This window comes from Polypterus senegalus, chromosome 7 (genome assembly GCF_016835505.1).
Source record: "Polypterus senegalus isolate Bchr_013 chromosome 7, ASM1683550v1, whole genome shotgun sequence".
Lineage (NCBI taxonomy): Eukaryota > Metazoa > Chordata > Cladistia > Polypteriformes > Polypteridae > Polypterus > Polypterus senegalus.
The window spans coordinates 138,522,469-138,550,025 of NC_053160.1; the positions used below are offsets into that span (position 1 = coordinate 138,522,469).

At 35.5% G+C, this 27,557-nt stretch overlaps 1 protein-coding gene across 4 annotated transcripts; it reads right to left on the bottom strand.

Moving 5' to 3' along the window:
* Positions 1 to 1,829: 1,829 nt before the first annotated feature.
* Positions 1,830 to 27,557, bottom strand: lysmd3 (LysM, putative peptidoglycan-binding, domain containing 3). 4 transcript variants are annotated; one of them, XM_039759340.1, is made up of 4 exons: positions 27,444 to 27,557; positions 23,182 to 23,993; positions 17,074 to 17,348; positions 1,830 to 3,199 (listed from the first exon to the last, which is right to left on the bottom strand). In XM_039759340.1, exons 3-4 carry the CDS (start codon positions 17,341 to 17,343, stop codon positions 2,654 to 2,656), a joined length of 816 nt encoding a protein of 271 aa, XP_039615274.1. In that variant the 5' UTR covers positions 17,344 to 17,348; positions 23,182 to 23,993; positions 27,444 to 27,557; the 3' UTR covers positions 1,830 to 2,653. The 4 variants fall into 4 exon arrangements, with proteins under 4 accessions (XP_039615274.1, XP_039615276.1, XP_039615275.1 ...); XM_039759342.1 differs by lacking the exon at positions 27,444 to 27,557 and adding an exon at positions 27,385 to 27,402; XM_039759341.1 differs by lacking the exon at positions 23,182 to 23,993 and having other exon boundaries at positions 27,385 to 27,557.

Genomic DNA, 27,557 nt, shown 5'->3' on the forward strand with positions numbered 1-27,557 from the left:
GTTGCACAGCTTACATACGGCTTTGCTTTTATCCAGTTGTTCTATACCAACACACTGTTTTATTCTCTAGTAAGTCCACACATTTAAGTGTTGAAGACTTTGATTTCAGTTAAAGAGTACACACCGTTTTGTGCAAGATAGTAAAGTGCATTTTCTGTAGAAAGTCTTGACAGGCGTATTAGCATCATCTACTGGATCAGACACTAAAAATGAAGATAAGCAAAAGTCTGCATATGGCAACTGAGCAGGATAGAGATTGACAAGATTGATCTTAAGACTTTAAGAATCGATATCAAATTGTTTAAGTGAAAAGTAACTATTAACTTGAAAATCAATATTTTCACCCAGGCCTAGTGAACTGGTCTTATTGGCACTGAAACTATGTGCAGTATTAACACCACCTTTTGAAATGAACTGTAAGGAATAATTCTGAATAACCCTTCTGTGTTAGGCTATTACATTTTTTTGGGTAATTTTAGGGGTACAGGAATGCAATGGTGTACTCTGAGGCAAACCATTTCCTTGAAATTTACACCAGTCTTGTTAATTACAATATTTAATGAAATCTCAAATTTGTCTAATCTAGTTCAGGGTGCAAGGCAGGAATACACTCTGAACACAACACAAGCCTGTCAAACTGAGCCAATTTAGAGTTACCAATTCACCTACCAGACCACACATCTTTGAGTAAATCCACACAGTCACAGGCAGAACATACAAACAACCACCTGGACTCAGAATCTGTGAAGCAGACCACCACAGTCATCTCAAAAACAATGCAAGCATGCACTGAAATTTTGAAGAAAAATGTAATTTATTAAAATACTGGAACAGGTAACCAAAGCATTGAATAAGAGAAAAGTAGCCACATATTCTCTAAATGTCTTCAACAAAAAGACTGCAGCAGCCGCAACCCTCTAGTTCAAAGTCAGCCCAAACCCTTCCGTAGAACTACAGGGTTGTCCAGATCTAATTATGCAGATCCAGATAATCTGGATGACTCTGATTTATGCGGGGACAATTCCAGTTCAGCGCGAAGACGATTCTTCATGTTGTCAGTTTGCACACTTTTCGATGGTCCAGGATTTTTCGGGTGATTTTCTATGTAATAAACTTAAGTTATAGCGTAATGAAAATTGCATAATTAGATCTGGACCACCCTATATAAACACATGAGTTCTGCTGTAATCAGTCCGCATCCTTGATAATTCACCCTTATAAACATGGCCTCAGCCAATAGCACTATGACCTAAAAGACACACTGTATCTCGTATTTGATTATGTACATTAAATTAACTATGATTCTGCATTTTCAGATCATCTCAAAGTGTAACTTATTTTACTCACAGCATAAAAACCCTGCAGCCAAGGTGACTCTCCAGATGGTAGTCCCGCTCCCCCCCCAAAAGGACAGGGGCAAAAAAAAAAGAAAAAAAAGGCTGTTATCTGCAACACAGCAGCAAAGCTCACTGCTTTAAATAAAGGAAAATACTAAAACATTACTTACCAATATTTGTCATTTCAAATAGTTCACATATTGCACAAACACTACTAAAATGCAGGCAGACATCAAAAGATAAATACTCTAAATATAGTGGTCTCACATTTTGTTTTGAATTGAAAAATTATAAAGTGGCAAAAGTACAAAATGTCCTTTTTCATTTCTGGGCATACCTCTGTATGCCCTTTTAATATTTTTGAATACTGCTTTGTGTTTTATTCTCAAATGCATATTTCTTTAGATTATTCTAAAAACAGCAACCTTGACTTGACTGCCATAATTGCATATAGATTGCAGTGTTTTTTAGATCAAACACTGTAAACTAGTGTTAGACTCAAAATACATTTATTCATTATTATATATTTCTTAGCTTTCCTTTATCCACTGAAAGTACAAATTATACAAATTGTTTGACTTTCAAGTAATACTTGACAAAACCTTAAAAAGAAATAACTGTATATACAGTTATCATTAATTTTTTTATGAATTGTGAAGAGGAGCTGCAAACACTGTCATAAAAATCTAAATCAAAAACTTCTACAAAATGTAATCTGCATATTTTTTTTACAAAACTGTTTAAACCAATACAGATATTATGGACATGTTGTCTCTAGTTAATAACCAACCAATATGAAGTGACTGACTCAACAGGTTAATAACTCTTAACAAGCGAAGCAGGCCACTGGAATTACACATAAAGCTTAATCATTTGAAAAAACTAACATTGTAGTTATGGTAGACAAGCATGTGAATGGTTATACAAAAAGGAAAACATATTTACTACAAATCTGGAATTTTCAAATGTGTCAAAATGGAAAATGTTCACAAAATATAATAATTACTTATAAGATCTATAAGTTCATTTTTCAAAAATAAAAACAAAGCTATTGCACATTTTCAAAATAAAGTCACACTGTAAGCCTTATGCTTAATTAATTGTATCTGGTACCTGAAATAGCTCATTATCTGTATTAAAGGTTGATGATTGTTTATAGATGCAAAGGTACATATACAAAATATTGTCTATGCTTGAGAATATATTTTGAAACGGATAAATCTTGACAGTCTCCTAATATGTAACCTTTATAAAGGTTACAAGTTCCAAAATTTGAAACAGAATTCTGTAAGTCCTTGCCAGACTATTGCTAAGTGTCAGCTCTTGCTACTATCTGAAGAACTTGTGGGGATTGCAATTGATTCAGCAGTTGAGTGGTGACTCACATCTGCCTTCATTAAGACCTCGTAGTAAAGAAGATAAAACACAGGAGTAATAATTCCAACCACCAACATGATTGCCACAGCCATCCACCACCTTAAGCCCCAGTCTGCACCATAGTAGGGATCTTTTCGAACAACAGTTCTACGTTCCCCAACCCCAAGCTGTGTCTGAGAAGTCAATGAGAAGACAACTTCATTTAAAGTGCTCCGTGATGGGTCAACACATTTCAGCTGCTCAATGTCTTTATCAACCTCCTGAAGGAAATTCCCTACAGTTTCTACTGAAGAGAAAGAGTCTGTTGCTGCTTCCACTTGCTTGGCTTCCAAATCAGTCTGAGCCACTGGGGAGCTGGGCTTGTGCGTTGAAGAACCATGGGTCTCTGTTAGAACACTGAACTTCTTCACAGGGATTCTTACTGATCTCAAGGCAAAAAAATCCTGCTCAGTTAAGAGGTTGTTGGCTCTCTTAATTTCTGCAACCTACAACAAAATATAGACATATATGGTTGTTATCTAGATGTACAAAAAATATTTTTTGCTTTCAGACATAATAGACATAAAATACAATTAATACAGTTTCTGATAACAAAAACCTTACATGCTTACAGCACCTTTAGGCAGTCATTTAAGAATTATGCCTGCAGTCAAAATATTACAGTGAGTACAGGACATTTAGAAAACAAATTTATACAAATTAAGTTTAAACAAATTGGAGTATTAAAAATACAATCCTGCTTTTCCACTATTATCCTTGCATTAATATGTTTTTTTTAAATAGCACATTAAGGCTATAATACTTGTAGTAAATTTCTGCATATATTTGAACATTAAAAACTGAACTGAAAATGCTGAATGTCTCTAATCTTTTAATTCCATGCACTGCTATGCAATATTGTGGTGTTTATTAAGTTCAAGTTTAATTGCTGTTTTCACTGCATAACTAAATTTTCACTCATCTCCAACACAGTAGTGCCAGACAGACGTGCAGTACCAACAACAGACAATGAATACAATCCTAGTCAGTACCTCATCAACATTACATGCAACCATCAGATAACATACAAAAGAAACACTCATGTTAGTGCAAGGGCTACTGAAAAGTCCTATGACCTGTAGATAAAAACTGTCTCTGCATCTAGAGGTGTGAGTGTTCATGATTTGCATCACTTCTTGAAATTGTGCAAGATGACTGACATCTTTAATAATAATATTAGCCCTCTAAATTAGCATGTAGGGATGTCAGAGGAACCAAACTTTTAGTACTAATTCAATACTGAAGTTCCAAAAATAGCTTTTTTTACAGTATCAGTAGTACCGATAAAGTCGGTACTATACTCATACATGACTGCAAATAGACAAATTACTCCAGAAAACAAAATAACTAATAAAAAGTACACAAAAAATGTTTAATTAACAATGTTCACGATGCAGCACCGCATCAGCACATGTCGAGAAAAAAAAAACAAAAAACAGCAGAGGTCATGTCTAGGAAAGCTTTTGTATTCACTCAAGAAAATTTCAGCACACAAGGGCAGGAATCGTGCTTGCTATTAAAAAATATATTATAATATGCATACATGCTTAAGTTATTGTATCATTTATCCCATTACTAGCTGCCCTCCGCGGCTCTGCCCGTGTTGTAGTGAAGCAGGACAGTGAGGAGGGCTCTGCTTGGATCCCTACTCCTGATGTCATGCTTCCCCCTCCCCTCGGCTCGCAGCCTTTGTCTCAGATTAGCACAAATATATTGCTCCTGCAAGTGAACTATGATTCTTAACATGATGAAAGGCGTGGCAATATCAAAATAAATCCGTTTAGTAGTTTGGTTCACTGTCAAACAAGACTTTATAAGTACTTTGTTAAAACAAACAACTGTTAACAGTAGATTTAAATGGGATTATCTTGAAATTCGCTAATTCAACTGGTGTTGTTTGAATCTTTATATTTGGTATGCATTTTAAAAAGTAATCTTCAGCTACTGGACAGAAAATGTAGGGGAATACATTTAGAATGTGCACATACTAATGCAAATAAGGTAGTTCAAGCTAGGAGCTTGGTGGTTAGCTCTGAAGATAACCATACTGTTAAATACCAAAGTGCAGTTTATTACCCAGGACTTTTCCATTGCATTATTTTTTTTTAAGACTTTTGTCAGATCTCCAATTTCTTTGACAGACAAATGACAATTTTGAGATTATAACTGTTCATATGACATCTTCAGAAAGTTTAATCAATAAAGCAACACTAAAATGTAGTGTTTTATACAGTTAAGGTATTACACTCTGCACAGTCCTAAAGCAAACATCCATACAATTTCTTGCTTCATAGTCTAATTTAAGGTTGCAGTACATCCGAGCCAATCCTGCAAGTACTTAACACAAGGCAGGAACATCTACATTCATTTAATTTAAGTTCACCTTATTACACACAAACACCATGCTTGAATAATAAATTATGGTATCTAATACAAGATATATCTTCTTTCCTGAATTCACTTCTATTTGTGACTGAATGCCAGCTTTTTTTCATTTTTGTCTTTATATGACCTGATGAAAGCAGACTGCCACGGACATTATGTCGGTAGGACTTTCATTCCTAGTTTACACAATCAGTTTTTTTGGTCTTGCAAATATAACCCTTACACAGGTTCCACATATTTCTGCCATTAGGATGCTATAGGCACAAAATACTGTACTAATAATGTACTTCGTTGTGCAAATAATTTATGTATTTGAGTTAATAAAGCGTGTCTCAGAGCACGCTTCTAACTTCGTTTGCCTTATTACTGCTTTGTAAATTAATATAAGAACATTGGAATGGCTATAGGGATGTATTTGCATCTGTGCCCCCTCCATCATAAAGTAATGGTAGATAAAATATGCAATGGTAAAAACTGAGGACTCCATACCAGCTGTCTTTTGAGTCCATTTGGTGTTATATGCTACAGGGGCACATTCACACTGCAGTTATAACTGACTCAATTCCCATTTTTGGTTCACATCACAACCTAACAGACCACAATAAACACCAGCTACATGCTGACTTCAGATTGTTTATAGTGCAGGATTTACACAAATTTACACAAATTTCTCACCTCATAATGGCAAGGACTTAAAGATACTTTGAATGGTATTCTCACTGCCAGATCAAAATGCAGAAATCCATGGACATAAAAGACATGTAGGAGGAGTGTGATACAAAAGTGCAGTTTGACAATTTTAGAATTATAAGTAGGGCATTCAGTTACTTATGGCTTATCTGTCTGCAAGACTCGCTTGGAAAAATACACACTTGAGGTACCAAACTATGGAAACCTTGCTGTATTGGCAGACCTTTTTCTTGCACCTCATATTTCTGTTTTCTCTAATGTCATACTCACACTTTGAGATTTTTAGAAATAGTGGTCAAGCAAGTACTCACAATGCACAAAAAAGTTGCCATTTGCAGATGTGCTCAAATTGTATAAGCATGTTTGATCTGAATGACATTCCATGAAGTGGATGGTCAGATTATGTGTGTACATGGCCCCGACGGACAGCTTTAGCCACTGACATTTACAATAAAACTTTACCCAAAAAAAAAACAAATGGCCACAGGCTTTTTAAAAATGTCAGAGCTGTGCTGCTGTTCCTTGTTGTACTGTGTGGATGTTTGAGGTGTGGACAATATGAACTGTGTTTTGCATACAGAACTGGAGGTATTTATTATATGTAAATGTACCGTTGTGTGTGTTATTTCAGGTTCCTAATGTGCTTTTGTCATGGGTCATTTAGCTTTAAGTGTTGCTTTTTAACAGCTTTTTGAAATCAAAATGAAATTAACATGGAAATGAACATGACAACAGCAACACCCAATGTACAATGTACTGTGGTTGCTGCACAATCAAGTTTGGCAAATTGGATGGCAACATCAAAAAAAAAAAAATCAGGTTATGAAATTGCTCGTACTACAAGACAGCCATCTGAACTTCCTGAAACAGCCCAATCATATGATGCAATTGGGCACTGCAACCCCTCTCATACTGTGCGTGACAGATGAAACTGAAAATCGGGCCAACTCAGAAAATCAGTCAGCTACTACAATCCAGGCCAAAATCACACGGTGTATACACAGCATAAAAAGACTGAATCTGTGAGAAATGTAAAAAAGTTAACCTGGTGCAGCAGTATAAACGAAATTTCAAAAAATTCTTTTCTAACTCACCGGACTAACAAGTATCTACCAGTGATGGAAAGAATACAATAATAATCTTACCATGCAGCCCCATATACCATAAACCTAGAAATTAAATTTTGCTCTAAGTCTAATGATTATGTTTAAAATTTTACTGATGATTCCAGTTTAACATATCCTTGCCAATCTATCCAAAGCATGCAATATAACCATCCAATTAGTAGTGTTTGTTTATTTGTGTCATAGTCTATAATCCCCACTCCATATTTAGATGAGTTAGCACCCATGAATTTGAATAAAGTATAATTGTTCTAACCCACATGTTGTTACTTGTTAGCTGTTAGCTATTATTTGTTGAACTGTGCTCCCCCTTCATCTTGTCATTTATTAACACACCAGTCAGTCACATCTCACACTCACAGGGGTGTTATAAAAGTCTATGAAACTCATGTAAAGCATGTAGGTCCCATAATAAACGTCTGAATTCAATACACCCCATGTGTCTCACGTAGGCACCCCTTTATCTCTTGTTTTGGTCACGTCCGAACCGTATCTTTAAGGTATATAAACCCCTGGGTCAGGTTAGTTGTCGTACGCAGCAATTTGAACCTCAGTCTACACGCTTCTCTCTGTCTTGATCCAACCGTGGAAATCCCTCGCCTAAGTTTTTTTTAAAGCTTCATTGTTTAATGTACACTCTCTGCTATATATTGCTTTGTAAAACATTCTTTATTGTCTTTGGTTGTACACCTGTATATACACCTGTATGTTTCTTTTGTATATATTTCAGTTTACAACGAGGTATGTCCAGTAAAAGCCTTCAAGAAAGCTCACCCCTTGTCGTTTTTATGTGGATGTGCCAAGTTGTTTAAGCTCTCTGCAGACTCGTTGCACGGACAGCACGGAGTGAGGCAGAAAATAACTGAAAACAAACAAATCAACAGCCTGCTCCAAACTACTTAAATTCATCTTCTTATTGGAAAATGCCCTGTATAAAGATATAGAAAATGTCTTAAAAAATGTAGGGAAGATGAAGACTATTGTGATTGAATGTAGCTCACCAAACATTTTTAAAAAAAAAATCAAATAAATCAGCACCTTGCTCCAAACCATTCCTCAGTTTTTCTATAATCTATGGTGCTGCTGTTCAAATCATGGGATGAGACAGCAATGCTTTATGATTAATATAAACTAGAAACCTGAACATGTGAAACTTGAAATGCAGTTGGCATCAGGTTTATCATATGATTGTAAACAATGCAAGTGTCCCACCCAAGTACAAATGGAGTTTAATTAAAAACTAACATTTCAAACCACATGATTTAGATTATGGATTAAACTCAGATCCCTGAGGGCCACAGTGGCAGCAGGTTTCTGTTCTAGCCACTTTCTTAATTGGTAACCTATTCAGTTCAATTCAAGTTTATTTTCCCAAGAGGGAAATTTGGACTGTCAGCAGGTTTTACAAATAGACCACAACATAACATTAAAAGCACATCAACAAAAAAACTTAAAACATCATATATGAATCTTGTGAAAATAAATATATTTAACATAATGTACAACTGTATATAAGGAATCACATCAGTTTTTTTCAGAGACAATAAATCCAGCCAGCATTAAGACTTGTTTAACACAAACTGTAACAGAACAGCCATGATTTAAGCCTGTGGATGTTTACCAAAGTAAAACTTGTCTAGAAAGTAAAATTAGCATGTTCCATTAATTTGAATTGACTTGCTTCATAAGACTTGCAATTGTTGTTTCTTTTTTCCTTAACCAGCAGCAAAAAAATAACAAGATGCAAAGTGAATCAGCAAATGACTCACTCTCGGATCTCAAACTTAAGTTTCTGGAGGGTGACTCTTTTCTTGTTAACCAATTTCTGAATTAGATGCCAATTCTTGCTGTTGCTTAATTCTATGGCCTCAAATTGCTCTCATTCTCCCACACTACATATTTTCAAAACACTGAGCTCACTTGTCATCTTGTTATTGTTTGCCTGTGAGTTAAGGAAATAAAACACAATGTCTGAAAATCTTTAAAAGTGAGTGAATTAAAATCAAGGAAAAAAGAAGTAAGCTGTACTAGCAGAAGTTTCTGGTCATGTTGGCAGGAATGAAAATCTGCAGCCACTTATAACTGTGTATAAAAAGTAAAAATGGCTAATATTTATTCAGGGTTTCTAGGAAGTTATGCTGGAGCCATTCTGGAGCATCCGGAACTGGTCCAAAGGAAATGGCTTCCCTGTGCATATATACAAACTGGAGGTCATCTAAAATAGCTGGAATGTTATATATAAGTTGTTTCAATCTCTCAGAGCATTTCATCACAACTGGAATAAGTGACACCAGTCTCTAGATACTGAGACATTCCATTTTTCTTTCCTTTGGCACAAGCAGAATTGTGTTTTTGAAACATAGGAGAAGCACAGATTCTCATATTAAAGTATTAAGAATGACAGCAAAAAAGCTACCTAACTGGTCCCTATAGGTTTTTAAATTGTGTCCTAAGTACCCACTGGCACTACAACCAGTAGAAAAATTCAAATATGCACTTAATCAGAAATTAATGTCACAATAAGAGAAAAGTGTAATACTAATTTTTAGAACTATACTGTATCTTTAAAAAAAAAATGAATCATACTCACAAGATTGAACTGTTTCAGTGAAGAGAAACCCATCAGTACAATTATTAATATCAACATCTTAAACCCATTTCCCGATATCAGAATCACAGCTCCGGGTGCAAAATTCATCATTTATCTTCATCAGAAAACCATTACACAATTATATAGTGCCCATGTAATAAACAACTATAAACCCAAAAAAACTATGAACCCCCTCTGTACAGAACATACCAACATCAATGCTATAAAAAGTAATATAGCAAAAGGAATAGAAAAATTTTTAAAAGACATCATAAGAAAAATAAAAATCAGTCCCATGTGTAAATACCGTGCAAGGACCACTTTACACAGTATGCCAAAATACTAGAGTCCCAGAATAAGACAAAGAGGACAAATGATCCTTAACTGTACAGTGTAACTTTTTGGTTAGTTTTTCTGCATGATCTTGGTGGGAACAATGTTCTCAATGTACACGTGTTTATGATGTGTAAAGCTCATTATGTTTAAGTAATGTGTTCCTAATGTGTCTTTAGGTTATAGTGCATCACTTTCCATGTGAAAGTAATCATTGATAAAGGAACCGGGCCAGTTCCAAAACTTGTAGGAAGGGAAGAAACAAAAGAAACAGAGTGAACAGACTCACGAGGGAGGACTATGAACTTTGTTTGATCAAACATACTGTGGATCAGTAGGTACACTCTAATGTGTACCCGGTGTATATTTTTGAGGTACGATTCTGGGTGGTTTTGAGATATTGAAAATTAATAATTGTACTGGTGGTTTCCTCTTGACTGACAGTTTAAGCTAAGAACATTATTGAGTTAAAGATATAGTATAGGTTTAAAAATTAGTATTACACATCTGTCTTATTGTGACCTAAGAAACTACAAGTTCCTTGCGTAGAGACTGGAGTATGTACAGTACAACTGGTCTGACTGTCCATGATAAGGTTGGGAAAAATGGCAGTAAATGTTTTCTATCAGGATGTATGTAACAGTGATTCTGCATGGTAGGTGGAGGGGGGTTCGGGGTTTACAGCTGCCATGCTGTAGATTATTTGGGATAAACTTTTTTAAATCAGCTTTGTTGAAATCCTCAGAAATTAAAAAATACCACCTCGGAATCTAAATATTTGTATTATTGGAATGTACAGTTGCTGAGTGAAATGCTAGTGTTGGTCTGTTGGATATACGATCAGGAAATACAAAAATGGTGATTAAAGCCATAAGCAGAGTTAAAAACATGCAGATTTTTGTTACCAGGAAGACAAAGTATCAAAATAACCAAAATCAGAGTGTAAGAATAAAAAATACCAGAAACAAAAGGTCAAAGCTGTCACTATTCAGACTTCTCAATGACACCATTTTTCTTAGTGTGCTTCACTGTATCTTTCTCACTGCTTTTCAGCTATTCAGAAGTTAAGAACACTACAAAGAGCCACACTTGGGCTTAACTGTAATTACACAGAATTCCAAATCATGCACAGGGTTAACAGTAAGGAGGTTAATGTGTTTTTTTTTGTTCATTGTTCTGAACTCATTTACTATGATAATACAGTATAGCTGTGGTGAAAAAAGTAACTAGTGATGTGTAGAAGATTGATCAGAGGTCTGATACATAAGATACCTCTGAAACAATCAAGGAGAAATACACTTTGCCTTTCTTACTACTACTAGATTTCGTTTACTATAACGGATCTCAGTCCCTACAACTACCTGGTTTGTCTACTGCACAAAAAACAATATTAAATAACCTTGAAAATGAACAAATTATTTTAATATCATATTAATAGCTAGAAGAAAATTCACCCTAAAATCATTAAAACTGGAAGACAAAGAGAACACAAAAAAAAAAAAAACCTCACTCTTCATTTTTTTTCCTCTAAACATTTAATAACACCAGGGACAGGTTAGAATTATGAACAGATAACCATTCACAGACTTCCACTTTGAATTCTAAATTCAAAACTGGTACACTGCCTTGACATAATCTATTTAAAACACTCTGTATCTCTGTCATCAATACCAGGCAGTTAGTGGCAGAGCATTTCCTGTACACCACAACTGCCTTGAAGCAAAATGTTGAAATAGGAGTTCTTCACTTTCTCAATTTGCCTCATAACTGCCTTTCACATTGTCTTTTTCAAACATATTGTAGGGAAACTGGTACTTCATTTGATCAAAGGTCAAGTTTGCATCATGTCATTGTAAAATAAATATGTTTATGTTGGCAGGCTGGTAGTTAAATGCTTTATATACAGTAAAACTATTTAACCATTCTATGATCTGCTTCTCGCAACTGAAAGAGGGCACCGTGGCAGATGTTTGCAGGCTCACAGACCAACCACAAGCGTTACCTGGTAGGTAACCACCCATACAATCAGATTGTGATTCAAACTACAAACGCCATGAATGTAACTACCCCGATCTACATACTGTCAAATAAACAATCCACACACCGTGGTGCAACGCTAGAGGCGTGACGTCCGAGGTTCGATTCCCGAGAGGGGGTGCAGTGAGTGTGTACGCCTGATGAGCCCAGAATTAGGGCGAAACACGTGTCGCGTACTCTTTGCATTATTTGACAGTAAAACTATTTAACCATTCTATGATCTGCTTCTTCCAACTGAAAGAGGGCACCGTGGCGGATGTCTGCAGGCTCGCAGACCAACCACAAGCGTTACCTGGTAGGTAACCAGAAATACAATCAGATTGTGATTCAGACTATGAATGCCATGAATATATATAAGATGGCTCCAGCTGACCCCCGTGACCCTGTAGATAGGATATAGCGGGTTGGATAATGGATGGATGGATATATATATATATATATATATATATATAGGTGTGTGTGTATATATACAGGTATATAATTTTTTTTAAGTTAACTGTATAAGGTTCCATTTAGGACTTAAAGGAACACTGCAACCAAAAACTATTTTTTAATACGTACTTTGCAGTAATGTCCAAGACAATTTGTAATCGTGTGTTTTCAAACTGACTAAAGATACAAAAGGTATCTTTACCATCATCAATTAAAAACACTGCAAGGTGAAGTGAGTAACATCGAGTATCTCGCTACATTGGCACTTGTCAGGGGTGGGATATATTAGGCAGCAAGTGAGCTGTCAGTTCTTGAAAGTTATGTGATGTAAGCAAAAAAACTGGCCAAGCGTAAGGATCTGAGTGAATCTGGCTAGAGATAAATTGTGATGGTTAAACAGAAGAGCTACTTTAGCAGAAATCACAGAGAAACTTAATGCTGGCAGTGCATCAAAGCTCGCTGTGTAACTTAGACTGGTCAGATTGCCTGTGCTGACCCCTTTAACCGCCGAAGGTGCCTACATTGGGCACATGAGCATCATAGCTGGACCATGGAGCAATGGAAAAAGGTGGCCTAGTCTGATGAATCACATTTTATTTTACATTCTGTGGATGGCTGAGTGCATGTGCATCGTTTACCTGGGGAAGAGATGCTAACAGTATTCACTATGGGAAGAAGGCAAGCCAGCTGAGTCATAATGAAGTCTAAGTAGTGTTCTGCTGGGAAACCTTGTGGATGTTGCTTTGACATGTACCACCACCCTAAGGGTTATTTCAGGCCATGTACTCCTTCAGTGGCAATTGTATTCTCTATTGGCAGTGGCCTCTTTCAGCAGGATAATGTGCACTGCCACACTGCAAAAATTGTTCAGGAATGGTTTGAGGAACATGATGGAAGAGTTCAAGGTGTTGACTTGGCCTCCAAATTCCTCAAAACTCGATGAGATCGAGTATCTGTGGGATTGTGGTGTTAAAACAACTTGATCCATTCAGAGCCTATCTTGGGGGACCTACACAGTATCAGGCAGATAGTTTTAACATTGTGGACTGCATGAAATATCTTGGGTTCATACTTTCTGCAATAAAATAAAAGTCAAAATAAATAAGAATCACTGCATTTGTTTTATTTGCATTTCCATACCTTCACAACTTTTTCTGATTTGCGGTTGTAACAGCCTTGTTGTTTAATGACACTAGCAATCACAGGATGTTCCATAGGATGACGGATGGACTAACCCAGGTCCCAATATGTTAGTGTTAGAACCTGTTTATTTGTGTAAAATCCTTTCAGGGTAGCCAGCCCCTGGTAGAAATGGTTCAGCCTTTTCAGTGTGGGAAACTGAGAGTAAGACTGGTCTCAGAACTTGCATTACTGAATTGATTTTTCCTCCACACTTAACAGCAGTTTTATTTTTCAAATATCAAATAATCAAAAAGCTGCGGTGGGTTGGCACCCTGCCCAGGATTGGTTCCTGCCTTGTGCCCTGTGTTGGCTGGGATTGGCTCCAGCAGACCCCCGTGACCCTGTATTCGGATTCAGCGGGTTAGAAAATGGATGGATGGAAATAATCAAAAAGTATGTGGATTCCTGTAGCCATGAGTACTACTGACTATTAGGGTTATCAAAAGTAACAAAATATCAAAAAGTATCGATTGTAGTATTTTAAAAATAGTTTCAATACTTGCTTTTTATGCTATCTATTTTACAGCCTACATTATCAAATGCACTTCTGGTTCATTCTGACTTCTGACTGTTGACCCTTACAGGTTACCAATGGGCATGGCTAGGTTAAGCCTTTTTTTATCTCCTAGGGGCTCTTGAGAAAGTTACTTATGCTTTTTTTTTTGCAGCTTGATTACTGAAACTCTTTGGATTCCGGGATCAGTAAATCAGTGATACGCAGGTTGAAGCTGATTTAGAATGCTGCTGCTCATTTATTGATTGTGGCAAGAAAGTTTGCCTCTGTGTCTCCAATTTTGGCCTCTTTACACTGGTTTCCAGTTAGTTTCATTTTACAATTTTGCTACTGCTTTTTAAATTATTACATTGGTGTGCTCCTGTCTATTTATCAGAATTTTGTGTTTTACACCAGCCATCCAGAGAGCTTAGGTCTATCGGTCTCTTGTAGTCCCTTGTACTAAGTGTTTAACTATGGGTGACAAAGGTTTTACAGTCTCTTGCACACCTTTGTGGAATTCTTTACTTTGCCACATTAAGGATGCATCTTCAACTAAAACTATATTGAAGATTTATTTCTGTTCTTTAGCTTTTTGTGATCTACAGTGACACTGGTAATCCTACTCTCTTTGTGGTTTGTTGTACTGTATTGGTTGTATTATGTTTATGTATCTTATTTTTATTTTTATGTTTGTTACTTATGCTTATTGAATGTTCTAAGTAAAGCTCTTTGGTTACAGCATTGCTGATGTTGTCTTAAAATGTGCTCTACAGTATATTTAAATTGATATTGACACAGAGTTGCAGTCAGATTTCTTTTAGTATCTTGTTTCTAAATCAGGGAAACAATCAGCATGAGCCTGTCAAAGTTTGTGTTTGAAGTAGGGATCAATGTTCCCTGTAAGCTGAAAGTGTAAGTGACTGCTCCTAATTTTGGGATTTCATATGGTTACTCATAAAAAGACCCAACTTTCAAACAAAATGAAAACTAAAAAAAGCTAATTAAACTAGATCACCTACTGACCAAATTTAAACTCAATTCAACCATAACTGGTCTTTATGAAATGGTCTATGTTGTTGTTTCTTTATCACTTTAACCATGTCAAAGCTGAGAAGAGATCAAGTAGCACACACAATGTTTGGGGTTTAAGAATTAATGGTTAATGTTTTGTTAAAACGGACTTCCTGCATATATTATAACTATTTTAACTACTTGGAAACCGTTGGTATAATTTGAAAAATATTCTTGTATGAAGGAATTTTTAAAGAATGGACTTCCGAAAAAGCATGGAGATACCAGAAAGTGGACCATCTCAAACGATATCTGAACCAGACATCTCATATCGAACTTGTTCAGCGAAAACAAGTGACCCCTCACAAGGTAATGGTTTAAACAGATAATGTTTTGCAGGCTCTAAAAATAAATTCTTCTATGTTGTTCCAGGATAATTATAATCATGTTGCCAAAAATGTGAAAATACTGGAGAGTTGGCGAAGTAAGAATTATGTCTTTCAGTTATGAAGCAAGTGCATAAATTCATTAATTAAAACTGATGCGTTAAATTAAATTAGAAAAGTCAGCTTACCACACTTTGACAGTTGATGAGTCCTTACATGACAGTTGCAAAAAATGTACATTTTATATATGCTTTAATGACTAAAATGTATATTAGTTTATATTAAACTTACAAATGAAAGTGAATCCACTCATAAAATTGTGTTTCCTGGTATAATCAAATTAACAGTATGTGATAGTTTATCCATTCTTGCGCCTATTGAACAGTTTTTTATGAAAAACAAGTTAAATTGTAGCCAAATAGTAATGTTTACCTCGGATGACACAATATCAAATGAAAAGGCATAGCTGTTCCTTTGCACCAGAGACTTTACTAAGGACAACTGTAATTATTTTTACTTGCGGAACAGTTTTATTCTGTGCTGTTTATTCCGGGTCAACACTCTCTAGTACTAGGGCTGTCATTCCTCAATTCATAAACCCTCTCTATGAAATGTGCTGTTGTAGTGTATTACTTTATTTTATTATGTGCTATTTTAAAATTATATTTCATCGCATTAACTTTAAAAAGTTATTGCACATTTATAGTGGCGAAATGTATAGACAGTGGTGCTACACCTCCATGTGTTCATATACTTGGTATATTATAGTAGAAATTGAACTGCAGGTTGATGACTAAGGTGAAAGTTAATTGGATTTGGTTGGCTATGGTGGGTCCTGCGATGGGTTGGCACCCTGCCCAGGATTGGTTCCTGCCTTGTGCCCTGTGTTGGCTAGGATTGGCTCCAGCAGACCCCCGTGACCCTGTGTTTGGATTCAGCGGGTTGGATAATGGATGGATGGATGGCTATGGTGGTTGCTTCACTGATGAGGTCTTTGTGAATGCAACAGCCTGGTGCATTTTCCTTTGAGCTGTATCACAAAAGGCACTGCTCATAACAGCAATGATTATGATTTGAATTTTTTTTCGTTTGACTACAACCTTGTTTTGTTGCAGTTTCTTCATACTGCTGGAGAAACCAACTTGAAATTCAAACCTGTCTATATAACATTATGAGAATGGGAACTGTAGTTTTTGAGATGAGCTGTAATGCGCATTAAGGTTAACGTCAAGACTATTGACTGCTACTATCGCCGAGTATTCCTATGCTTTAATCACTAAAATTTATATTTGTTTTCATCAATGTAAAGTTTTTAAATGTATATGGAGTTACAATTGCCACTATTTTTTATTGAGCTACATTATAGACGGTATTGCATATCGAGAATAGTATCTACTTTCAATGCATTTATTAGTATTGTATCAAAGTTTGACTTCAAAACTCCACAGTATATTAAGATACAATAAAACAAATTAAGAACACATACTTTCACTTAAAGCAAAATTAGTTAAAAAGCAGTTAAAAATACATTTCAGCAAAGAACAGCTCTAGTTTCTTATTTTTTACTCTCAACTCACTATTGCATGATTTTTTAAAACAATAACATAAAAGAACCAAGCAAGCAAGAATGCAAAAAAAGTGGATAAATACTTACCGAACAAAAATACTGTAGAGCAATTGCATTTAAGGTATCTCCTTCTTGAATGTCTTTCACTAAATACACAATATCATCTGATCTCTCTCTGGAGATGCTTCTTCTTGCTTTTTCTTTTCCTCTTGATCGTAACTCATAATATTCTACTTCCTCTTCAGAAAATTCATTTTCCAAAACAGGGCTATTTCCAAATACATATGCATGCCCTCCATTGGCAGGTTGTATTCCCGTAGCTGGCTGGTAACTGCGGTGTTGGCTTCTTCCAGTCATTTTTACTAATGGTAAACAAGAACAGAATACAAGTTAAGCTTTTGTAATCATTATTTAGTGTTGTATTACCTTATAACTTAAATCACACACATCAAAACAATAAATTAGCATTATATTATGATTTACACTTTGTCAAAGGGAGACATTCAACATTTTATTAGGATGAACTATTTGATGTAATGGTAGTGATAACAGTTTAAAAAGAATTTTTTACACACTATTAAAAATTTTGCATGCATAGTGAACATTTCTGTGTTACTTTCAGATAGGTCACTCTAAATTTGCTTACTAATTACAGGTCTTGAGACTGATATGAAGTGAATGATTCTTTATAAGCTTTCCATCTGTTTTCTAACACATTGCTATTTGATATTCAAAGATATAACGCAGTACATTTTTCACAGAACTGAGTTTGTTATTCATAAAACTAATTCCAGTCACTTATTTATATTGCTTTTTAAATTTTTGATGGCATGACAGCCAATAGCAATTGTTGGAGTTAGGCATGTAGTTTCTCATACTCCTTAAAAGAAGTAAGCAAATGTACTAAGACAAAGGTGAGTACATTTACTCCACAAGGATATGAAGTCATAGCTCTCTTTTGTTAGGGCTAGTTTATACTTTACACTCAGAACGCTTACACACATGCATCATGGCTGCCATGTGTTCTCAGCATTGTACTATCAGCTTCAACAGGATCAATCTGTGTGCTTTGATATTTATTGAATGGTTCAATGTGGTGAAGCAAATCATCAGACTTAAATGCTTACATGTGATTTTTTTCATGGTGCTTTTCTTTATCCATTTCTCCCATTGGCAATACAAGCGTATGCATATTCCCTTTCGTAATGACATGATACATTTAAAGGTCTCACATACCATGTGTTGCTGTTTTTTTTTTTTTTTCCTTCACAGCAGCATCAAAATGCAACAAGTTTTTACTTTTAAAATCCTTTTTTTTCTCAACTCACATCACAGCGAAACCAGATGTTATTTTCACACTGTGATGATTTCTTGCACCTACTGGAATCCTCCAGATTTACACTTGCAAGCATAGTCAGTGCACTGCTTACGTAGCAGCAGCATCCTCAAGAGCATGTGTCACGTAGTGTTAAGTATGTTCACAGCCTTAAAGCTGGTATCACAGAAGGTAAAGATGCTGTTTGAATGGGCAAACTGCCCAGTCACTACTATAAATTGGAAAATGCTATAGAAGAGTGCCCTGGTGGATAAACCACACACAACAGGTAGAATACAATGGTAACACAAGTGACATAAGGTTACAATCTACTCTAGTCTTTGAACTCAAGCTAATACTACTACTATTCAACAGCATTTTTGGCTTGGAAATTCTGGCAAGACCTTCCCAGAATGTTCCTATATTATTAGGGCCGACTTCTCTAAAGTGGAGTAACTTACCTAAGGAATAATGTCTGTCTCATTTTCCTAATAATTAGTCAATCATCCAAGTTCTCATACTTTTCACATCATATAAAAATCAAACAAACAATGGGATGCTGGTACCCTGTGCGTCGCAACTGGTATTAGATAGATTAGATTTACAACCACCTTCTGCTCTGGAAAATCAATTGGCTAAGAACTGCTAAATTAAAACAGCAACAACTCAATTTTAGAATCAAAATTATTTGAGGTGAAAAAGAAAAGCCACAAAAACATGCAAAAAATAGGCAGAGTACACACACCACATGACTCGAACATCACTCTGCATGCTAATGGTCATAGAGTGTTGTTACACCTTGCCTGATGAAGGGGCCTTAGCTGCCTTGAAAGCTTGCATTTGTAATCTAATTAGTTAGCCAATAAAAGATGTAATTTCATCCTACTTTCTTCTGTATCAAGCTACACTATAGGGTGGTGCAGATCTAATTATGCAATTTTCATCACGCTATAACAACGTGCAATGCAGGATGTTGGAGGAATTTGGACCGCCTATAGTGCATAGGAACACGATCTCCCAAATCAACGAAATGTTTGACCGGACTGGTAGCGTCAATCACCCGAAATTGTATTGTTTTCCTGCATTGCATTAAGAGTTGCATAATTAGATCTGGACCACCCTGTACAGGCATTAAAAGGCTGTACTGCTATAATGGTAGTTTAATTCAGTGGATAACATTAACTCTATGAGGTCAAAGTTATCAGTGCGGATACAATTCCAATATGTTTTTTGGGTGTTCTTCATTAAAGATCAGTGTAAAATACAAAGACAATTCAACTTCCACATAAAAGTAGAGAACCAGAGTTTTCCAATGATAGACAATATACCACATTTCTGTGTGTAATTTGTATTACCATGATCACCATCATCCACTAATTTCCTGGACAACAAATTTCATCACACTCCTCTAAGACTGCCATTGATCTACAAGTTGAAGACATGCAGTATTTCAAAGGTTTCTGATCAATTGGAGTCTTGATCACTAACTCTCCACAGCAAACCAGAGGATTCTTTACACTCCAGTTGTGTGAAATTGAATGCAGGATGTCAATCTGTGGCAGCTTCAAGCTGTATAACTGACTCTGTTCATTGTTTCCTGTGCATGAATTCTTGTTGATGGTGTGTAGAATCTGTGGATAACTACTTAAGAACATGGCATCCGAAGCACTAGAGATGATACAAGCATCTCTTTTGTGCCCAAGTTGTGCTGCTCTAAGGAGGAATGGGTCTCAATATTATTACTAACTAGCAAAATGCCCGCGCTTCGCAGCAGAGAAGTAGTGTGTTAAAGAAGAAAAGAAAAGGAAACATTTTGAAAATAACGTAACATGATTGTCAATGTAATTGTTTTGTCACTGTTATGAGTGTTGCTGTCATATATATATACAGTATATATATATACAGTATATATAAATATATATATACAGTATATATATACAGTATATATATATATATATATATATATATAGCAAAATACCCAGCTCGCAGCTGTAAGTCGTGTGTTAAAGAAGTTATGAAAAAGAAAAGGAAACATTTTAAAAATAACGTAACATGATCGTCAAAGTAATTGTTTTGTGTATTTGGCGGCAGCGTCACAAAGTTGTTTTCGTCTAGCTGCATCAGAAAATGCTGCATCTCACAGCTTGGATTGCTGCTGTCATAATCGGTTTGAGCATACATATATATATATATATATATATATATATATATATATATATATATATATATATACATATACACACACACACACACATACACACCTATCTACATTGTGTATATATATATATATATATATATATATATATATATATATATATATATACACACACACACACACATACAAACATACACACACAGGTATATATATGTATGTGTCTATATGTGTGTGTATAGCTTTGGTCACTGAGTGCAAGGGAAAAATAATTAAATGTAGTCTATAAGTTATTAAACAGTAAAACTTTAACGTTTTAAGAAGTAAAGGTACATTGAGCACTACTGGAGTGGTTGCGGGTAAACTACATTTTAAAGACGGTGTAACAGAACAGGTAAGTAGTACTAACAGCAGCTAAAATTTATATTGATCATCTCTCGGTAGTAGATCTCGGTAGTAGAAAATTAGTTTTGTGTCCTCTACAGTGTTAAGAGAGAAAGGCTTTGGTTTGGGATAAAATGAAAAAAGGTGTAAAGAAAGGAAAGTTGCCTTTTTCTTTTATAGTGTAGAGAGATGTCCTCGCTGACGATATGAGCGCCTTTTGGAGACAGTCACGGTGGGTCTTGTGTAGACTGGTGAGACGTCCCTGCCATTAATCGGCTGTGATGGCACTGTTGGTCCTCCACTCCTGTGTGTGTCTTCATAATCCGAGCTGACGACCTCATAATCGTATACGTGCAAAAGAAAGTGCGAAGCGCCTTAATATTAGTTTGCCGCGGTGTAGAAAAGTGGTCCCGTGTTTGCACTTGTCTGGGCTATAGCTGAGGGGGGACGATGAAAAAAAATAAAAGTGCTCACTTTGACTTAAGGCAGAAGCGCAGTCAGCGTCTCAAAGGCTGGCACAGCTATGCGCGCGCGCCGGCTGCTCAACTTTTGCAGGACAAGAGACGCCACTTTTTGCAGACACGTTCACGTGATCAAAAGTCTCCGCGCTCTTTGGAGGTCATTCATATATTCATAAATTGTATTATTTTTTTAACGATAACGTGCAGTGAATACACTTGACTTGAGCATTCATTGTTTTCGTACTCTTTCTCTGTATGTTTAGCATTAGTTTGCTCAGAGGTTGATACGCTTGCTGCTTCCTGAGCACTTCTTCTTTTCTCCACCCTAGCGGCCCCCTTCTTCTCTTCTTTTGTCGGCATCTGTTCGTGTTAAAACTGATTACATCAGTGTTTGTGTTGCAATTACTTAGTAAGTTTTCCTTAATTTTTCACTTAAGTGGGCACTTAAGTCTTCAATCTGCCTCAAGAATGATTTAAGATATGAAGAGGTAGAGGAAGGTGGTAGGGATGAGAACAGCGCCCATACGCACGCGACGCACATCCCGCCCTGCTGGCCGCTGTCGAGAATTAATTCTAAAATAAAAATAAAAAGAGGAGCTTGGGGGTCAATTATCACCCAAAAGTGGATGGTAGATGTCACATAGTATATGTGTACCAAATTTCAGGTCAAATGGTTTGCGAGCTACAGGTGAATTAAAATCCTGGACAGACAACAGGACAGCCACGGTAGCGTATTATATAAGAAGATACTACTGTGCACGTGGCAATACTACTACCATTATAATACTGTATGTAGCACTATGGGTTGTGAGTAAATTTGCTGGACTTTATATACTATGAACAGTGTGCTCTGCAACTGTGCACAATTTGTGCACTACTGTCCTTGTATCACTTGACATGGTCCATATTTAACAGCAACTGCCTGTATGATATTCAATACATACATCTATTCCTGTTGATTTTTTTAGAGAAAAGCTAGTTAGTCACTGAGGATGCTTTAAAGCTAAACACTTTTTCTTTAAGACTATCTTAAATTTTTTAAATTAATAATTGGTAAATTATGATGCACCACATTGATGGCATTTTTATTACAGTTCTACAATTTTCATGGCTTGTGAATTATAACCTGCCCTCTAGGTTGTTGCCCAGTTTAACCCTCTTTGCTAATTTTAACCAAGTGGGAGTTTAGAAATAAGAAAATACATGCTTTGTGCATGCTAAGACAGGATGATATGATCCATAAACTGAGTGTTCGAACCGCTTCAGAGTTTCATTATCTGATGACTAACAAAGTTGACAAGTTAGGATAACTGAAAGAAGGTGAACTGCTGCATGAAAAAAATACTATAAACAGTATTATTAAAGAAACAGCAATTTTAATAATCTGAATGTAACAGAGCTACAGCTGCTAATAACAATCAAGAAATGTTTTTTAAGAAAAAAAAAAAAAAAGATTGTCTTTATTTAAAAGGCATAGGCTTATTTATCTTCAAGTGTTATTGATCAAATGCAAGGATGATTCCACAACAGCAAATGTCAGACACCTAACAAGATGACTTATGGACAAAGCTGTTTAAAAGTAGTGTTACCATTTGTAACAATTTGTTGTAAATGAAAATATCAAGAACAATCTCAGTGTGAGCTCAGGTGGCACTGATATCACAATGTTTGTTTTTTGATAACACTGTTTAAACATTATTTCTCAATTACTGAAACTAAAATGTAAATTAATAAAATTACTAAATTGAAAATGTTAAGATAAAATAAGTTATTTATGATAACAAATCTTAATTTGTAAAACCTACACTGAAGTCCCTCATTTATTATTAAATGGAATTCCCTACACTCATCAAAATTGAAATTCAGGTCCTGGATTAATATACCTTAAAGTGCTTACTTGTAGCTGTACAAGCAGTTACAGTGTTATTTCTCTTTTGATTTCACTCTTACATAGAGACATAGTGTACAGCAGGAGGATGGTGATCTTAGAATTAATGAATAGGATCATCTTCCAGACGTTTTTTCCAGGTAAAAAAGAATGCCACTTGCCTGAGACAATTTACATGGGGTGTTCAATAATTTATCTTCCCGAGTATCATGAACTTACGTTACAAATCTGAACTTGTCATACATACAGTTTGCAGTAACTTCATATCAAGCACGGAGGGCAAGGACAGAAAGCTTTTCTACAAGCAAGTCTACAAAAAATGACACATTTTGAGCTTCATTCCATTATTAAGGAAGGGATGGAGCCAAGAGAAATCCATGAGAGGTTGAATACTGTGTATGGTGATGATGCACCTTTGTACTATAAAGTAAAGTTTTCGGTGACAAGCAATTTAAATGTGGTCGGGAATCAACTGAAGATTTCCCCCCCCACCACAAGGCTTCCTGATGTGGTGTCTTCATGGGAATTGGTAATTATGTCAAAGAGTGGTGGCCATGATTATGAAAGATTGTTGCACTCTGGTTAATGTTATAGCCCATGAACTAGGCATTTCAGCTGGCACAGTTTCCACAATTATCCACAGTCATTTGATAATGTCACAGGTCTGTTCCTGGAATGCTGACAACAGATCAGAAAGAATGTCACCAGGAATTCAGTCACATAACTTAGACTTTCTTAGTGAACATCCCACTGACTGTTCCTTACTGATGATCACTGGGGATGAAATGTGGGTTCACCATCATGACCCTGAAATCAAACAAGAGATCATGATCATGCAATAGAACCATAAGGAGCCCCTGACTCCCAAGACATTTTCATGTGCAGCAGTCGGCCGGAAACATCATAGCAACAGCCTTCTGGGATGCAAAGGGTATTCTATTTTTGGAATTCATGCCACACAAGTCAACTAACACAAATGATACCTACGTTTTCACAATTAAGTCATTATATGAGGCCATCAAACAAAAATGCTTCACAACAACACAGAGTCCCATAAATTGAATGTTGCTATCAGGGAACATGGCTTTACACAGCTTACCCATCCACTGTACAGTCTATAACTGGCCCCAGTGATTATTTTCTCTTTTGAGTTCCCAATGATAATGACCTTCAGAAAGTGGCAATGGGTTGGCTGGAGGATTAAGATGAATCCTTCTATTCCAAAGGAATCAAATCACAGAAGACAAAGTGGACCAAATTAGTGCTGGGCGGTATAACCAAAATTCTATATCATGGTATTTTTCAAAATTATACCACATATATATATATACATATACATATACATATACATACATACATACATATACATACATATATATATATATATATATACACATACATACACATATATATATATACACATATATATACATATATATATATATATATATATATATACATATATATATATACATATATATATATATATTCATATATACACATACATACATACATACACACATATACATATATATATACAAACACACACACACACACCACAATGATTAGAATTTTAGTTATATTGTGATATAGATTTTTACCCATATCCACCACCCCTATCTTGAATGTTAAAAAAAAGTAAAACGCCACACACACATTCAGGATCATTACTAAAGCTCAGTGTACACCCTAAATTAAACTAATTGACTAAATCAAAAATTAAAAGACTGAAAAAGATTGGCACATTTTTAAGGTGGTCATCATTAATTTATTTTCTGGAAACACAAATGTATTCGTATACTTAATGTTTCTTTCACCATCTCGTTAAAAGCATACTTAAGGCTCCTGAATCAGTTTGAATATTAAGGGGCAGAGGTTTCTCAAACCACATTCCCTAATAGCATTCCAACTCAGTTTCCCATTGTCCATAAATATGGCCTGTAAACTTGTAGACAGCTCAAAGCAGATTTGTGATAATTCATAGTTTTCGGTTAAGTAACACTTTAGAATTCGTAGAAAGTAAAATAAGGCAAAAAAGTAAAAATGTGAATGGTATAATTAATATTGTATTCACAGTAATTTATCATTCCTGGTCAGGGTTATTGGCATGTTTTAAAGTACAACATGGTATTACCAAATGCAACATTCATATTCCATGTATAATTAAGAAAATAATATATGGCAATAATAATATATGACTCACATATATCACAACAGATCTGCTAAATGTAGTTTTATGGTAGAGTTTTGGTTTCTATCAAAGAGCTGACTCAAACAAACAACAGCACTATTTCATTAAAGAAGAAATGAAACCATTTTTTGCTTGTTTTGTGGTTATATTGTAGGTTTTACCAGCAGATGCTCTCTTTTAATATCATTATGCAAAAAGACTGAACAATAATTCAGATCTGTTTCTAAATTACCTTTTTAGGACAGGATACACTTTCACAAATTTAATTTATCAACTGACATAATTTTGTTTTTCTAAATCTATAAAAAATACAGATATTTCATGTTGTTGAATATGGAAGTAATTCATATTATTACTTTTAAGCTACTGCTTTTGCATGATACTTTTTACGAAAAGTCAAATACTTTGAACCATAATTCATATAATTTACTTCTTCAGCTTCTCTTTCAAGATTACACAATCAGACACTACACAATTCTTTTTTCATGTACTTTATTTATAGTTATTTAAATGTGTAGTATTTTATACATATCCCAGAATACTATTTTAAACCTCATATTGACAATTTTATTGTACGACTGCACAAAACTCACAGATTCTGGCTGAAACAAATCATGCCTTTCCTATCAGGGATATAAAAGACTATTAGATGCACATTGTTACCCACAGTTTACAGCATTCATGTCACATTTACACTTTATTGATGATTCTTCTTCTGCTTGTCAGGATTTAGAATTCTAAACATTCTGTGCCATGTTAATGGAATGTTTTAATACTAAATTACACAGGATGGCCTTTCAACCATTATGTAAATCATTAGCCGTTCATATTTAGAAGACAACACTGACAATATTACATATTTGCACCTGTACTCATCCTCTTTTAAACTCAGACATTCATAAATATAACATTGATGAAACGTGTGCCTTCAGCTAAAGTTTGAAAACCCACATCTAACTGAAGCAGCACAGTGAGGCAGTGGTTAGTGCTCCCACCTCAAAACTTGTGCTGTCTGTAGGTTTTACTTGTGTCCACAAGGTGCTGTGATTTTGCACCCATGTAACAAAACACCACGAGTTTAATATAATTTGAGTTTCTAATCTAGCTCATAAAGGTGAATGTAGGCGTGGGTCATGATCTGTCACCCTATCCATGCACCATCCTGTCGGTAAAAACTCTTAAACAAGTGACCCTGAACTAGGTGAAAATGTTTTTAAGACTGGTGGATGAGGTGAACTGTGAAGCAGATCCAGGAACTGTTAGGTTGGTTTTTTAATCACTTAACTAACATTGAATTCACTCTTTTGAAATATTTCAAATTATGTTTTACGTATTTAACTAAAGAATACGCCTGTTGTTTCATTCCACTGCGTTATTATATTTGATTTGCAACTGGTCACTGTTGTGTTTGTAGTTAAGACTTGAAAGTTGACTCTTATTCCGTTCCTACTACTTCGTATACCTTGAAAATATATATTTTTTAAAACAGGGACATACTTAATAAAAATAATGGATAAAAAAAAGAAAAGTATATTTGATAGTGACACATTCATCGATCACCAGCTCTTTCTTTTTGTGTTGCCTCTCGATCTCCACACAGGCCGTTTAAAACTTAAACAAAAACCCTGTTTTTCTTATGTTAAAATAAATTGAAGGAAAGGTGCTATACAAACAAACACTGCAAGGTCTAGGCCTTTTTTCTTGCTACAGTTCTTTATACGCGATTTCTGTAATACAAATAGAAGTGAAAAACTATGATAACAGAACTGCCTGTCGGAAATATGAATTAGCTAACCTACAGCTGCGCGAATTGAAAACATTTGTCAAATCCGAGAGGAAGTGCGACTCCTGATCCGCACACAGACGGCGGTCAAAAGTATTTCTCAAAAAAAATACAGAAAGTATACCGTGCAGACTATAAGGTGAAAAAACTGTTTTGCGTTACATTTAACTAGCCACCATACACATCTTGAATAACACACCAAACTCGTCGAGGCTTTAACTTACATATATAATATCACACAAAAACAAAAGATCTTCCTGAAGTACGTTATCCAGCAACTTACTTTACATCTTGTCCAAGCCAAACGAAACATTTTCAAAGGTAGGTAACCAGGGATCTTACAGTATCTCCACTGTTTTGCCACGTCATGGAGCCGACTGACGTGATGACGACAACT

Coding starts and splice junctions, on each gene's coding strand:
- lysmd3 (XM_039759340.1), bottom strand. CDS start 17,343: ATGACTGGAAGAAGCCAACACCGCAGTTACCAGCCAGCTACGGGAATA. Junction 3,200..17,073: donor CTCTACAGTATTTTTGTTCG/GTAAGTATTTAT, acceptor ATTTTGTTGTAG/GTTGCAGAAATTAAGAGAGC.